This window comes from Nematolebias whitei, chromosome 18 (genome assembly GCF_014905685.2).
Source record: "Nematolebias whitei isolate Nwh7 chromosome 18, NemWhi1, whole genome shotgun sequence".
In the NCBI taxonomy this organism is placed as follows: Eukaryota; Metazoa; Chordata; class Actinopteri; order Cyprinodontiformes; family Rivulidae; genus Nematolebias; species Nematolebias whitei.
The window spans coordinates 3,086,749-3,101,667 of record NC_056515.1 but is presented as its reverse complement, the minus strand read 5'-3'; the positions used below and the strand labels follow the sequence as shown (position 1 = coordinate 3,101,667).

The 14,919-nt window shown below is 44.1% G+C and overlaps 1 protein-coding gene across 1 annotated transcript in view; it reads left to right on the top strand.

Moving 5' to 3' along the window:
- The window catches only part of lrsam1 (leucine rich repeat and sterile alpha motif containing 1), a 145,545-nt gene that overhangs the window by 68,565 nt on the left and 62,061 nt on the right, over positions 1–14,919 (top strand). Inside the window, exons 12-16 of the mRNA XM_037692504.1 lie at positions 2,491–2,568; positions 3,227–3,295; positions 3,377–3,461; positions 3,537–3,658; positions 3,737–3,827. Coding sequence (XP_037548432.1) covers positions 2,491–2,568; positions 3,227–3,295; positions 3,377–3,461; positions 3,537–3,658; positions 3,737–3,827 — 445 coding nt within the window. The remainder of the gene's footprint in view (positions 1–2,490; positions 2,569–3,226; positions 3,296–3,376; positions 3,462–3,536; positions 3,659–3,736; positions 3,828–14,919) is intronic.

The window sequence follows — 14,919 nt, the reverse complement described above, 5'->3', positions numbered from 1 at the left end:
ATGTTGCTGCTGATCTGTTTCATGTTGTTGCTGAGCTGTTTCATGTTACTGCTGATCAGTTTCATGTTACTGCTGATCAGTTTCATGTTGCTGCTGATCTGTTTCATGTTGCTGCTGATCTTGTTTCATGTTGCTGTGTACATTCGTGCTCATCTGTTCACACAGACTCATGTCCGTGCTGCTGTTCGGCGTATTGTGTTTAATGTTTTTGTGCTGTTAGTGCTTAGCATATATTTAGTTGATGTTTTTCTTAGTTCATATCTTAGATCTTATTACTGTTTTTCTTTTACATTTTATTGTTGGATGTAACTGGGACCCTGTGAACATAATTTTGATCCACTACATGTGGTGCGAATGACAAAGAATATCTGTATAATACTTTCTGATTCATATATCCATTGATATTATTTTCATTATTTTTGAATCAGTTTTTTTTTTTCATTTTCTTATTTTATCAGTTTCTTATTATTAATATATCTATTATAGCTGTTAGCTGCACCTTTCTTTGTTTTATGTATTTATTCAAAAACAGTATGTAGCTTGAATTAACCACCTGTTTCTTCTTTCTAGTGAAGAGAAAGAGAAAAGAGTCCAGTAAAGAAAAGTCTTATTTCATCAACAAAATCCATGCTCAATAATCCAGATATACAATCCAACATTTTTCAGTCAGGTCATCTGGACAGTTTCTTTTTTTTTTGTGCTGAAACGTTTCACCTTCCATCCAGAAGGCTTCATCAGTCAAGGAAACACACAACAAAACTGATTCTTCCCCCAACAGCTTACTCCAAAGTGGAACAAACCAGTTCTGCTTGTGATAAGATGGTCTCTTTGGTACACCCCCTCCTCCATTGCACGCCCTCTTCCTTGTTGACAGTTTTGTCAAACTGGTTGAAAACTTACTTTTTTCCATCACTGAATGAACATGAAGAACTGAAGCGGACACAGCAGGAACAACACTTGTGTCTTCTTCTGGATGAAGCCCGTGAGACAAGGGACACACAGATACACAATCATTAGTTGGACGCAGTATTTTTTATTTTTCTACATTTTTCACTTCTTACTTTTCCTATTAAACATTTTTTTTCTTAAGTGGTGTCCTTGAACATTAAATTTCCTAAACAAATTTTACAAAGTTATGTTCATATAGTGTTTGTTTAAATCCATACTGGAAGTTGAGAAGAATTTCCACTTTCATTTGATCTTTAATGGATCCTAAGAAAAGATTACCAGAATCTGCTCAACTGTTATTATGTTATACATTTTTGGTTCTAGGATGAAGTGACACAAAAACAGTCAAAAATTCAGAAAGGACAGTTATCAGTTATCGTCCGTACAACTGTGGCCCGAGAGATTCAGCTGAAAGTCCTGGTGCACCTTTTATTTGAACCTGCAGAGATTTGAACAGCTGATCTGAAGCAAACAGGCAGGAGTTCAACTGAACTGACCACTCCTGCTGTTTGATGGTCTCCTCCTTCTCCATCCATCCATCCATCCATCCATCCATCCATCTTCTGCTTCCGTGTCGTGGGGGCAGCAGCTTTACCAGGGAGGCACAGACATCAACATCCACCTCTTCAACTTTTCTAGGAGGACCCCCAGATGTTCACAGACCAACTGACTATTTAATAAGTAATATCCTGATGCTGCTCAATAATCCAGGTAGAAAAATCTAAAAAAAGTTAAGTCTTGTCCTCTGGACATTCACAAAACAAACAATAAATTTTATAATAAATAAACAATACATTATTTTTTTGTTTGTTTGTTTTGTTTTTTGAATGTCCAGAGGACCAGACTTAACTTTTTTAGATTAATAAATAATACATTTATGATTTAAATTTAATAAAAGACAAACCTTTAAAATTTAAGGACAAAATCTAATTGTTTTCAAGTTTGTAGTTTATTGTAAAAGCAGTTTCAAAGATTACAGCACAGTGTGATGTTTTGCAATTTTAACATGAACCTTGTGCATATCTGTAAATAATAAAAGTGAAGATATTTAGTGAAGATATTTTCGCCACCACTCCCCCCCCAAAAAAAACAAAAAAAAAAAACATCTTTATTGTAAAAATCTATACTAAAATGTAAAACACATGGGTTTAAAGCAGCAGGAAGGCAGTAAGGTAGGATTATGAATCAGGTTTAAAAGTTACAGCTCATGAGGTACTCCATTAGAGCATGACATCTCTTCCACAACATCGTGTGACAAAACCTTCAGGGTGTTCTTCTTCTAATAGTTTAGTGGTGGCTAGTAAGTAGCTTAAGGGAGCACTACCGCCACCAGGTGGTAAGACGAGTTGGATTCTGGACCCCGCCTACAGAGCCGGTCCAGAAGTGTAAATGGAAACACGACGACACACGAGCTGATCTGAGCTGACCTGATCCGCACCGTAACAGTGGAAAAGTGGCATAAACGTTTGTTTATGCACAAACAAGGCAATGAGCTCTGAGGGTGGTCCAGAGTTCCGATGGTTTCTGTGTCGGTCTCCACAGGTTCTGATACTCCACACCAATGAGCTGAGGTCTCTGCTGCCCATAAGATGTGACATCAGCTGTCTCTCCACATTAAAGGTAAAATAAGACTTTTACTTGACCAGTCCGGTGTAGGACAGTCCAATGGACTGGTCCGGTGTAGGACAGTCCAATGGACCGGTCCGGTGTAGGACAGTCCAATGGACCGGTCCGGTGTAGAACGATTCAATGGACCGGTCCGGTGTAGAACGATCCAATGGACCGGTCCGGTGTAGAACGATCCAATGAACTGGTCCGGTGTAGGACAGAGAGTCAGAGCCAGAGAGTCAGAGATTCTTTATTGTCATTCGCACCTCATGTGGTACATGTGGTGGAGCGAAATTATGTACACAAGGTCCCAGTTACATCCAACAATAAAATGTATAAGAAAAACAGTAATAACATCTAAGATATGAACTAAGTCCAAGTCCATCTAAGACAGTCCAACAGACCAGCTTCCAAAACATACACGTCCTTTCACCAAACCTAGTTCAGTTTTTTGTTCTTTACATTGTCCCTCCAGGTTCAGATCCAGACTTTATTAATCCAGACCTCAATAATCTGGAGGTTTGAAGATCTGATGACACTTTGGGAGACTACCTGAATGTCTGGATCCTTGAGTCTGGATCGTTGGAGGAAAAATTAAAAATTTTTTTTGTCTTCAGATTCTGGTGTTCTTGTTTTTCTTGAAATTGATGTTGTCTTTCTGGTTCTGAAGGTTTTGGACCTTCACGATAACAAGCTCTCGACTCTCCCGGAGGACATGGGGAACCTGACGTCCCTGCAGGTAAAGCCCTCCTCACCAGGTGAATAGGAAGTGAATCCTGGCGTCTGCTGCTCGTCGTCACCGCTCACCTTTTTCTGTCAGATTCTGAATGTGGAGAAGAACCGCCTGAAGGTCCTGCCCGAGTCCATTGGGAACCTGCAGCTCCTGCAGACGCTCAACCTGAAGGGTAAGACGTTCACTTCCTGTTTGCTTCAGAGCAGAGGTGAGGTCATGTGACTCACCCCGCCGCTCCATCCAACAGGAAACTGTCTGACTGAGCTGCCATCTTCAGTGGGGTCTCTGAGCAGCCTGAGGACTCTGGACGTTAGAGACAACAATGTCCTGCAGCTCCCCAAAGCTCTGGGCTACATCCACACCTTGGAGGTGAGGCCTGGAAGCAGGAGCTCTGAATATTCTCCTTCTTGTTGTTTATTAATCCTGATTGTGTTGTTGATGTGGCAGAGTTTGACTCTGGATGCTGCAGCCATGACGTACCCACCTGCAGCCGTGTGTTCAGAGGGAACCGAGAGCATCCAGCGCTTCCTGTGCCGCGGTAAAGTTCCAACAGAAAGGTTCTGGTTCTGAGTCCAGGACGTTTCTGAAGCAGCCGTTCCCAAACCACAAAATAACAACAACAAACACTCATGGCCGCAAAACTCTAAACAAGTTTTCAGACTTTATGATTCAGATAAATAAACAGAAGTTAAATGGACAAAATAAAATGCCATTATGAGGCTTTTATTGATTTATAAGAAAATATGTTATATCTTTATTAGGGTTAAAGCAAAAAAAACAACAACTTTAATTAGAAATAATTTTTAACCCTCGGAAGTCTCACTGGGAAAAAAACAGCCACACATTTATTTTAGTTTTTATTAAATTTTTGGTGTTGTCAAGAAACACAACTGTTCCAGACAAAGTAAGACATTTATTTATTTTTTAATTTAAAATTTAATCACAATGCTTCTAACACGTCTCTAACCTCGCTGTAACGTTACCGCCCTCTAGTGTTCCTTCGGAGGGAAATCGACAATATTGAATTCTATGCTGGGGGGCGGGGGGTCCGAGGGTCGTCGAAATAAAAAAGATGCCATTTCCTGCATTCTGGTGTATTTTAACTGGTTGTTAAACATCCGTAAACATTTGATTAAACTGATTAAAAACAGGTGTCTCTTGTAAATGAGTCCTTGAGGCTCAATGAGACTAACCATTCATCCATCCATTATCTTTTACCCGCTTCTTCCATTTGGGGTCACGGGGATCGCCGGTGCCCATGTCTAGCAATCACAGTGCGAGGGGCGGGGTACACTCTGGATGGGTCGCAAGTCCATCATAGAAACAAACAACTATTCACTCTCTCACTCACACCTAGGGACAATTTAGAGTTACCAATCAGTCTAACATGCATGTTTTTTGTCTGTGGGAGGAAACCAGAGTACCCGGAGAAAACCCACGCATGCACGGAGAGAACGTTGGTTAAGTACTGTAACCCCAGATTCTATGAGTATAGGTGTAGCCCTTTAAGGCTGTCGCTGGTGGGTTTTATCCCGTCATGCAGGGCGGCTGTGGCTGAGTGGTTAGAGCAGTCGTCCTCCAATGCGAGAGTTGGGGGTTCGAATCCACCAGAAGTCACATGTTGAAGTGTCCCTGGGCAAGACACTGAACCCCTCATTGCCTCTGATGTGTGTCCCATCGGTGTATGAATGTGATCTAAAAGCACTGATTAGTCTCTTTAGAATGATTTGTTCAATTAGCTTTGTAGAGATCTAGTAGTGCTGTATGAATGGGTAAATGAGGACACAGATTGTAGTGTAAAGCGCTTTGAGTATCTTGAAATAAGATAGAAAGGTGCTATATAAGTACAGTCCATTTACCATTTACCATGCAAAGCATCGCACTGAAAAATTTATTCCACGCCCACCTGTTGTGTGGGCCCCACCTGGTTCGTATAAATTACGTTAAGAGTGGGTAATCGGCTCCCAAATAGCTTTTTCTTCAGCCATTTAGGAGCCAGTGAGGCCCAACGCTTAAAGGGCTACTCCTATACTCATAGAATCTGGGGTTACAGTACGTAACCAACGTTCTATTTTATATAGGCTTTGCCCTTTAAGAGCTGTCGCTGGTGGGTTAAGGGCGAAGCGGATGTAGTCCTTGCCTCACTGGGTCCATACGAACACCATACGAAGCGGCAGCTTGCCCAAAAACGTCTAGTCACTCAGCTCTCCATGTGCGTAATTACGCGTTGCGTAATTATGCGTACCATGCACAGACGTGTGCTGTGTAGTTATGCGTTCTGAGTGCATGAGCGCCCCGGAAAGCTTTCAACGGGGAAAGGAAGATGCTGAAAAAGCTGTGAACCAAACAGATTCACGACTGATCAATATGAACAGATTAATAATAACAAGTGAACTAATTATTAATCAAATTAACTGATTGGTAACAATAGTCATGAACTGATTAGTGACAATAAAACAAGAACAACAGTCACAACTTGTGACTGATAACAACATCTCACATTGTAATGCATGCAGTCAGATGTGAGTTTAACACTAGAAGTCCCAGGAATTTCGACCTCCCCCCAGAAGTCCTGAAAAGGGGTCAAAAGACCCTTAGCACTAGAGTGACTAGATTTTCAAGATCCTGAGGACAAACCCCCTCCTTCTCCTCAACAATTTGCGGGCCATTAACTGCCATTTGTTTTAAATATGCACACAAGTAACTCAGACACACCCACCTCACCAGACTGCACTCCAATGTCCAATCCAGGGAGCGGGGGATTTAGAAGCCAGGTTCACTTGCGCAAAAAAGCGCAGCCTTAGTCAAAGTAGTGCTCCAAACCGGACAACTCTGATGGCTCCAATTAGCATCCTTTCATTTGTAATTGTGGCCATTGCCTTAGGAATCAGCAGGGGTGAGATAAGCTGAACTCACACAAACGTCCGTCTAATACTCCAAACAGATGCGAAATCAATTGGTTATATTTTGAACTTATATCTCTTGGTGGCACGTTGGTGCACATTTTGAACAAATTGAAGTCGATTTACCGTTTATTTTTCAATTGGTTTGGCTCATTTCTTGAAACCGAGATGACATTCTCAAAACACCATGTGAAACACAACTCAAGAGACTTTGCATTTTGAGGTTACTGACAATTTGTATGAAACACATATTTTGTTTTGAAGCATTCATGAAGTGTTTTGGGAGAGATGCATTATCCAGGTCATTTTGCCAAATGAACAAAACAAAACAAAAGTTTGCAAAACATACAATCTGTTTCAAGATATATGCAAAAGTTTTTCTAAAAGATTTTAGAAATGTTTTTCTTTCAGAAAAAAGAGAAGTGGGTTCAAAATGACAGTTTAGAAAAAAATAACCAAATTAATTGTGAGAAGAAGGCACGCAAGGAGAAACTGCTTCAGCAACAACCTTCCACACCCAGCCCTGGCAAAAGAGCAAAGTGTCAGATCAAACATCGATGCACGAACAATTGTGCAACTGTGAGATGCGTCAACTGCTACAAATACACATGTGGCAAATGTACCAGGGACATACACTGGCAGTGCCAGGTATGTTTCGACAGTGCAGATGGACTGCTGAGTGAGTGCTGAAATGCCAGTCACACAAGGAGGACATGTCACTCACACACACGCAGCCCCCCCACTAGAGCATAGTGTAAATATGTGTAGAATTGTTTTATCCCTTGTATTTTTATGACAAAAATAAAAAGCATGGAAACAAATAACGGTTGTTGTTTTTTATATTTCTCATGCTGAAGTTTTAGTCCTCTTGACTTACACACAATTGCTTATGGTCTGTGCTTTTTTGCTCAAAACTAAGCTAAATACTATATATATCAAAACAAAATATGTGTTTCATACAAATTGTCAGTAACCTCAAAATGCAAAGTCTCTTGAGTTGTGTTTCACATGGTGTTTTGAGAATGTCATCTCGGTTTCAAGAAATGAGCCAAACCAATTGAAAAATAAACGGTAAATCGACTTCAATTTGTTCAAAATGTGCAACAACGTGCCACCAATATATATATAAAAAAATCTTCATATTATAAAATACAATAAACTGAATATAACTAACTAGAAACTAAATGGCTAAACTCAATGGAAAACAGTTAGTTGGGAGTTAAGCGTCCTGTGGTGCACCAGTAATGGCCTTATTTACAAAACAAAAGCGCCTTTTAACAGCTCATTATAGGATGTTAGCTAAAATCCTTCAGGTCACTCGACCCGTCTCTGGGTTCCAAAGGTAGAAATGTTAAATGACCCTTCTCTGGGACTTCTAGTGTTAAACGAGGTTTCATGAAACAACAATATTCATTCTGTTTAAACATTAAGGACAGAATGTGTCATGGAACAAGCTGTCACATCACGTAGATAAAAACGAATAAATGAGCAGGGTGTTGACCACGCGGCCGCAGTGCAAATATCCTGCATTGTCATACCATTATGCAAAGCAGTCGAAGATGCGATGTCCCTGGTCGAGTGCGCCGTGAAGTTATAAGGAGGCTTTAAATCTGATGCTCTGTAGGCTTCAGAAATGGCCTCACACAGCCAGTGTGACAGGCGCTGGGTGGATAATCGGCGACCTGCAGATGCATCTCTATAATGCACACACAAATGTTGAGTTTGACGCATTGCGGCTGTGCGCGCTATGTAGCACGTCAATGCCCGCACAGGACAGAGAAGATAGAAAGATGCTTCTTCTTCTGATTTGTGGGGGAAGGGAAAAAACCCTCCAGCGATATTGCTCTTGATTTAAAAGAGCTTGTGATGTTTTTAGGCATGAACGCTGGGTTAGGTCTCAGATTAGCTGAGCTGCCGTCAGCCTGAATTCTGAGGAGAGACAGAGAGGGCAGATAAATCACTCACCCTCTTAGCGGATGTTAAAGCCAGCAGCAGGGCTGTTTTAAGAGACAAGAATTTAATTGGAACCTGATTCATTGGCTCAAATGGAGCTTTGATCAGGGCTCGCAGAACCAGCGTTAAATCCCACTGTGGAGCAAGTGGGCGTGAAACAGGCCTGCGTCTCTGTACACCTTTTAAAAAACGCTTCATCAGCAGATGACTAAAAGCTGTTCTGTCCCCGAAACCTTTGTGACAAGAAGAGATAGCTGCAGCGTACGTTTTAATCGTGCTGAACACCAGATTTCTGTCCCATCAGCTGCTACAGAAAGGACAGTACGCCACCTAGTGGACATGAGGTGGCCTCTACACCTTTCTCTGTACACCAGCGCTGAAAAGCTGTCCACTTTGATGTGTACAGCGCTGTGGTAGATGCAGCACGTGAATCCTGGATTGTACGCACTACAGCTTGAGAGAGACCCATCCTCTCTAAGCGGATCCACTCAGCTGCCAGACCCAAAGGTGCTGGCCTATTTCTGGGTAACTCCTGATCGCTCCTCCCGCCTGGAGGAGAGCGTCCTCTCTCCACGGCAGTTTCCACGGGCGCCCCGATAACAGGCGTCGTAGAACCGGGAACCATGGTGCGTTCACGCGCTCGGGAGCCACCAGGAGAGCTGTCAATACCCCCTCCTGAACTCGGTTCAGAAACCGTAATATCAGACAGAGTGGGGGGAACGCGTAAAGAAGCGTTTTGGGCCATGGGCTGTGAGCAAACGTGTCCACCCCTAGCGGTGGTTCGTCCCGCAGCCTCAGTGAGAACCATAGTTGACACTGAGCATTCTCTCGTGTTGCAAACAGGTCCACAGCTGCTTGCTAAATTTCTGCCACGTCTGAGCCATCAGTTCTGGATGGGGGGTCCGGTCCCCGTGACGCGGACCGTCCTTGGACATCACATCTGCCCCCTGTTCAGAACACCAGGGATGTACACTGCTCTGATGGAGAGCAGATTTTGGTGTGTCTGTCTCACAATATCTAACATTTAGGCTGAGCGCGCACCCCCCCTGCCAGTTATGTATGCAGCAGTTACTTGCTATCTGTGTGAGTCAACACATGATGATTCCGTAGCACAGAGGCAAAGTGTTGAATCACATTCAAAACCCCTGACACTCCAAAAACATTTGAGTTTCTGTGTGGGGTGGCCACAGCGCCCCCACAGCTCAAGAAATGTATGTGCCTCTGTGAAGTCTGACACGTGTGACGTAAGTCTGCTGACTGAAACAGCTGTTATCACTCTGCCGGTTTCACGTGAGTTGCACTGCTGCCACCTGTCTGGAAAAGCGGGTCAGCATTAACAGATGTCCAGATAAAGCAGAATTCTCCTCCCTGCTCTGTGTGGCGGCTGCAGAGCAACTCGACGCATTTTAAATGGAAATATTGTTTCACAGTTCAAAATTGACAAATCTAATATGAATCTCATCCTTCCGGTCCATTTGGGACCAGGAAGTGACGAGAGTGGAACCCTGTGTTTTCCTCTCCTTCTGGGACCCTGGAAATTACATTTTTAATCCGAATTTCCTGAGCTTCTGCGAGGGGGGACGAGATCTGTTCTAGAGATGACAGAAAACGTCTCTAGAGTTCCTCTGAATGGGGGTTTGAGCTGTACTGCAGCGTGAATCCCCTGCTGATAAACGGTTCATCCATCTTTCTGGAGTGCACGCTCGCTGCCACTCCGCGTAACGTTCGGGAAGCGGGCACGAGTTTATACTGCGTCACATTATTTACGGATGCCAATCACCGCTGTCATGTGTGCCTCACTCAGGCTACAGGCTCACATCTGTGCTGATGTGAGCTGGCGTGCGCTGAGGGAGGGTGCGCGTGCCCCGAGCATGCAGAACCGGTTTAGGACTGCCGTGGGTGCGCGGCGTTCCTATGCCGCGCACAGGCTGCGGGCTCACATCCATGCTGATGTGAGCTGAGGGAAGGTGCGAGCGCCCCGAGCATGCGGAATTGGTTTAAGACTGCCGCGGGTGCGCGGCGTTCCTATGCCGCACACAGTGGCCCGCAAACTCACCTGACCTTAACCCCCTAGAAAATCTGGGGTATTGTGAAGAGGAAGATGCAGTACGCCAGACCCAACAATTCAGAAGAGCTGAAGGCCACTATCAGAGCAAGCTGGGCTCTCATAATACCTGAGCAGTGCCACAGACTGATCGACTCCATGCCACGCTGCATTGTTGCAGTAATTCAATTCAATTCAATTCAAAAATACTTCATTAATCCCAAAGGAAAATTGTGTTGTAGCTCATCATCCTGGTTTCATTCAAGAGTTGTTATAGACGCCTGTGGGCAGGAAATATCTCCTGTAGCGAATCCTAAGAATCTGGCCACAGATACTGGTCCGTCCACCAGGATCCAGCTTGCTGTCAGATGTGGCGGGCCTCTCGGTCCTCCTGGGCAGCAGGACTGCCCGAATGTTGGGCAGAATTCCTCCCTGAGCGATGGCCACTCCTGCCATTAGTCTGCCGAGCTCCACTATAGCGATATGGGGTGTAAATATATTGTTAATGATCAGTTATGAGTTAAGCTCATAAGATATGCATGTATTATGCAAATAACCTCGTTGTTTGGGCACCACCTCTCTCTTGGAGAGGAAAATCAGTCTATTTACCCCAAATTAATGTAAATTGAATGCGAGTTCTTTTATCGTGTTTAAAGGGCATCAAATCAGTTAATACACACAGATAAGCCAGAATAATCACAAATTCAGTTGATTTTTATGTATTTTATTGTAAAAATAATAATCTAGTATATATGGTGAAAAATATGCATGACAAAGTTAACTGAACATCACATGGCTTTGAATCAAAGGTCTAATTGATGATTAAAATTAGTGAAACTTAAAAGACAGACTTAGGACTGGTTTTCTTCACAAGTGGTTGAAATTGTGTCTAGGGTGAGCTAGGTTTATCTAAGTTTATTGTGATATAGGGTCACCAGCAAACCATAAGAGTTCTCCAGCTGAACAGCCTCCATGGATACCAGGCAAGTAGGTGCAGATGGTAGCTCGTAAGTTGAGAACTTTGGATATGGAAGATCGTGATCCTCCCTCTGGACCAGGTCCGATGGATAACTGTTCTGGATTGATTACTCACAGTTCATTCTGGGAAGGTGGCTGGCTCTGATCAATGCCAGCCCGGTTCTGGTTCTGGTGCTGCATTCTGTGTCTTTCCGTCTCGTCTTGAGATGTCTGCAGCGGTGCTTCTTCTCTCTTTCAGTTCTCCGAGTTTGCTCGAAAGTCGTCTGCTGAAAGTGTTTCTTCTCTCTCCAGTTCGTAGCTCCAGTGTGTCTCTTTGGAGTTTTCCTTAAAAGTGAAACTTAACTCTGTGTTAGAACAGAGATGAAGTCTGTCTCGGGAAGAGGTGGTCCTAAACTCTTGGCCTTGTTTTATAAATCTAAAGTCCCTTTTTCTGCCTTAAAAGTTTCTAAAAGAGAAAAAGACACGTATTATCTTAAATAAAGATTACTTAAAACACACATTCTCATGACTAGACATTCATGCATGGAATAAAACTGAAATTACATCTTTAAATTAATATTCAAATAACATGCAATGTTTGAACAGAGATGTCACTGTTGACTGTCCATCTCCTAGAAAAGGAATGTCAATTTGAACAAACAAAGTAGTAAACTTGGATCTTTTCCAAGATGGCGCCCGAGCTGGTGGCTTGCCATTCACCTCTGTCCACTCTGTTTCTTTTTTTGCTATTTGTATCCTTTTTCTTCAATAAGATCAGCTCACTACTGGTGTATGATCGCCAGCAACTGCTCAATCTACAATTTTCCACCACTTATCTCGCCTCCTATGAACATTTTGATCGGGGTTCTGGGCCCCCACCTCCGCTGTTTGGGAACGTACCTGGGTATCTCCAGCGCGCGGCTTTCGTGCCTGCACGAAAACATCGCTCTCGTCGCCGTGGGAGACGTGCTGGCCGCCTCGTGAGGCTCAAAGCTAGTCTCGCTCGTTCCTCAGCTACAGCTGTCCACCGGAATGAGGTTTCAACACCTGGATGCTTCGTGGAGTCCTGCCTGCTGCAGAACATTGGGTCGGAGGCGTGCAGCGAGCGCGCGCCCAGCTGCGGTGTTTCCAACCGCATCCAGCAAACCGAAACCAACCCGGGTCCAACAGCTGCACCATCTGCTGCCCCATCGGATTGTACCAACAACCCTGCTGTGTCCGGCGGCTCCTGGATTCCGGCTGTTCGTCCCGGCTGCACTTTCTCCGGCCGGAGGAGGCGAGGACCCGACGTAAACAAACCGAAACCGCTGATCTGCGCCCCCCCCCCCCTCAACTTCTCCCTCAGCTGCTGACCCAACAAGGTTTGCTCTCCTCAATGTGAGGTCTTTAACAAACAAAACCTTCATCATGAATGACTTTTTCTGCACAAACAATCTGGATTTCATGTTTCTGACGGAGACTTGGCTTCCTCCTGGTGAGTCAAGTGTGTTTTCTGAACTGGTGCCTGCTGATTGTACTTTTCTTAATTGCCCGAGGTCATCTGGAAGAGGTGGAGGAGTGTTGGCTGTTTTTAAGAAAATCTGGAAATGCAGACTGTTACAGACACCATCTTTTCAGACCTTTGAACTGCTGCATTTTGAACTGGGCCGCTCCAACCCCATGTTGATTGCGGTACTTTATCGACCGCCCAAATCCTCCACAGGCTTCATCAGTGAACTGTCTGTCTTTCTCACTGCAATACTGTTAAAATACGACCGTGTGCTGATTCTAGGGGACTTCAATGTGCACGTCTGTTGCCCTGAAAAGTCTTTGGTTCAGGACTTTTTAGATCTGATCCACTCTCTAAACCTGTTGCAAAATGTTGTCGGCCCCACACACCATCAGGGTCACACTCTTGATATTGTTCTGTCTTGTGGTGTCTCTGTGTTAAATCTGGAAATTGGGGATGCTGTCATGTCTGATCACAAACCAATCTCATTTGTAATACCTCTTGCTCGTGTCTCTAAATCTCCCGCTCCACCCAGGACCTGTCGTATATTTAACCCTTCAACTGCTGCTCGTTTTTCCTCTGCCTTTATTACCACTGCAGCTGCAACACCTGAAACCTCTGCCTGTGTCGGTGCTCAGGAGCTGCTTAGTAACCACAATGTGACCTGCACTAAGATCTTGGATCTGGTGGCCCCACTAAAAGTCAGGAAACCAAGGAGAGCCCAGTACCCATGGATGAATGAGGCCACCAGGACAGCAAGACGCCTGTGCAGGAGAGCTGAGCGCAAGTGGAAAAAGGACCATCTCCAGGTTTCTTTCATTTTGCTCAAAACCTGTTTAAAAAATTACCAGAACACTGTCAAATCTGAAAAAAACAAATATTTCTCCCAACTCATCAACTCAAATAGACACAACCCCCGCACCCTATTCACAACAGTAAATTCCATTCTAAATGTCCCTTCGTATTCATGTATGGAGGCCTCTGTTGACACCTGCAATGACTTCACTAAATTCCAAGAAAGTTCAATCTGGTCCTCTGGACATTCAAAAAAACAAAAAACAAAACAAAGCAAAAAAAAGTAGAAACGTTTCGTCTCTCATCCAAGAGACTTCCTCAGTCTGAGCTGCTGTTTTCAGCTCAGTCTCTTAAATAGCACCTTCTCAGAGTGGATCAGCCAGTTTTGCTGCTGACAACCAAAACCAACTGATCACATGCTCAAGAAGGACCATCAGCCTAACAAAGGATCATTAGCACACTGATGGCTGTTTACTATTCAAAGGGGGTTGAGTGATACCAGCAATCACAGCATTGTAAGAGGGGGACAATTGAACCCGGAGGCCTCCACCCCTGTTTAATGATGGACGGTTTCTTTTCACAAAGATGGCCTCCTTTACTCTTCTCTCAAACCATCGTTCCTCTCTGTCCAGGATGTGAACATCTTCATCCTTGAAAGAGTGACCGCTGGCCTGGAGATGAGTGTAGACCGCAGAGTCCTGGCCTGATGATGTTGATCTTCTGTGCTGGGCCATCCTTTTGGCCAGTGGCTGTTTAGTTTCCCCGATGTAAGACTGATCACAGCCCTCCTGACACTGAACAGCATACACAACATTACTCTGTTTGTGCCGGGGGACTGGATCTTTGGGATGAACCAGTCTTTGCCGTAATGTATTTTGGGGTTTAAAAGCCACTGGGACGTTATGTTTAGAAAATAAACGTCTCAGTTTCTCTGAAACTCCCTCAACATACGGAATGACCACTGGTCTGGGTCTGGGTTCCTCCTTTTCACCTGATGGCTGACTGGAGTCCTGTTTGGGTTTCTTTTCTGCTTTCAGGAAGGCCCAGTTAGGATATCCACATTGCTCTAGAGCCTGTTTTGTGTAGGATTTCTCCTTCTGCCTGGCTCCTGAGCTAGTGGGGATGCTGTCTGCTCTGTGATACAGAGTCCTGATGACTCCTAACTTGTGCTCCAAAGGGTGATGGGAGTCAAACTGCAAATACTGGTCTGTGTGGGTGGGTTTGCGGTACACCTCGGTTTGCAAAAGTCCTCTATCAGAGACTGAGACCTCACAGTCCAAGAAAGCCAACTTGTCATTTTTTACATCTTCTCGTGTGAACTTGATGTATTTATCCACAGAGTTGATGTGGTCAGTAAAATGTTGGACTTCCTGAGATTTAATTTTAACCCAGGTGTCATCAACATACCTGAACCAATGACTTGGTGGTGTCCCTGAAAAGGACGTCAAGGCTCTCTTTTCTACCTCCTCCATGTACAGGTTGGCAACAT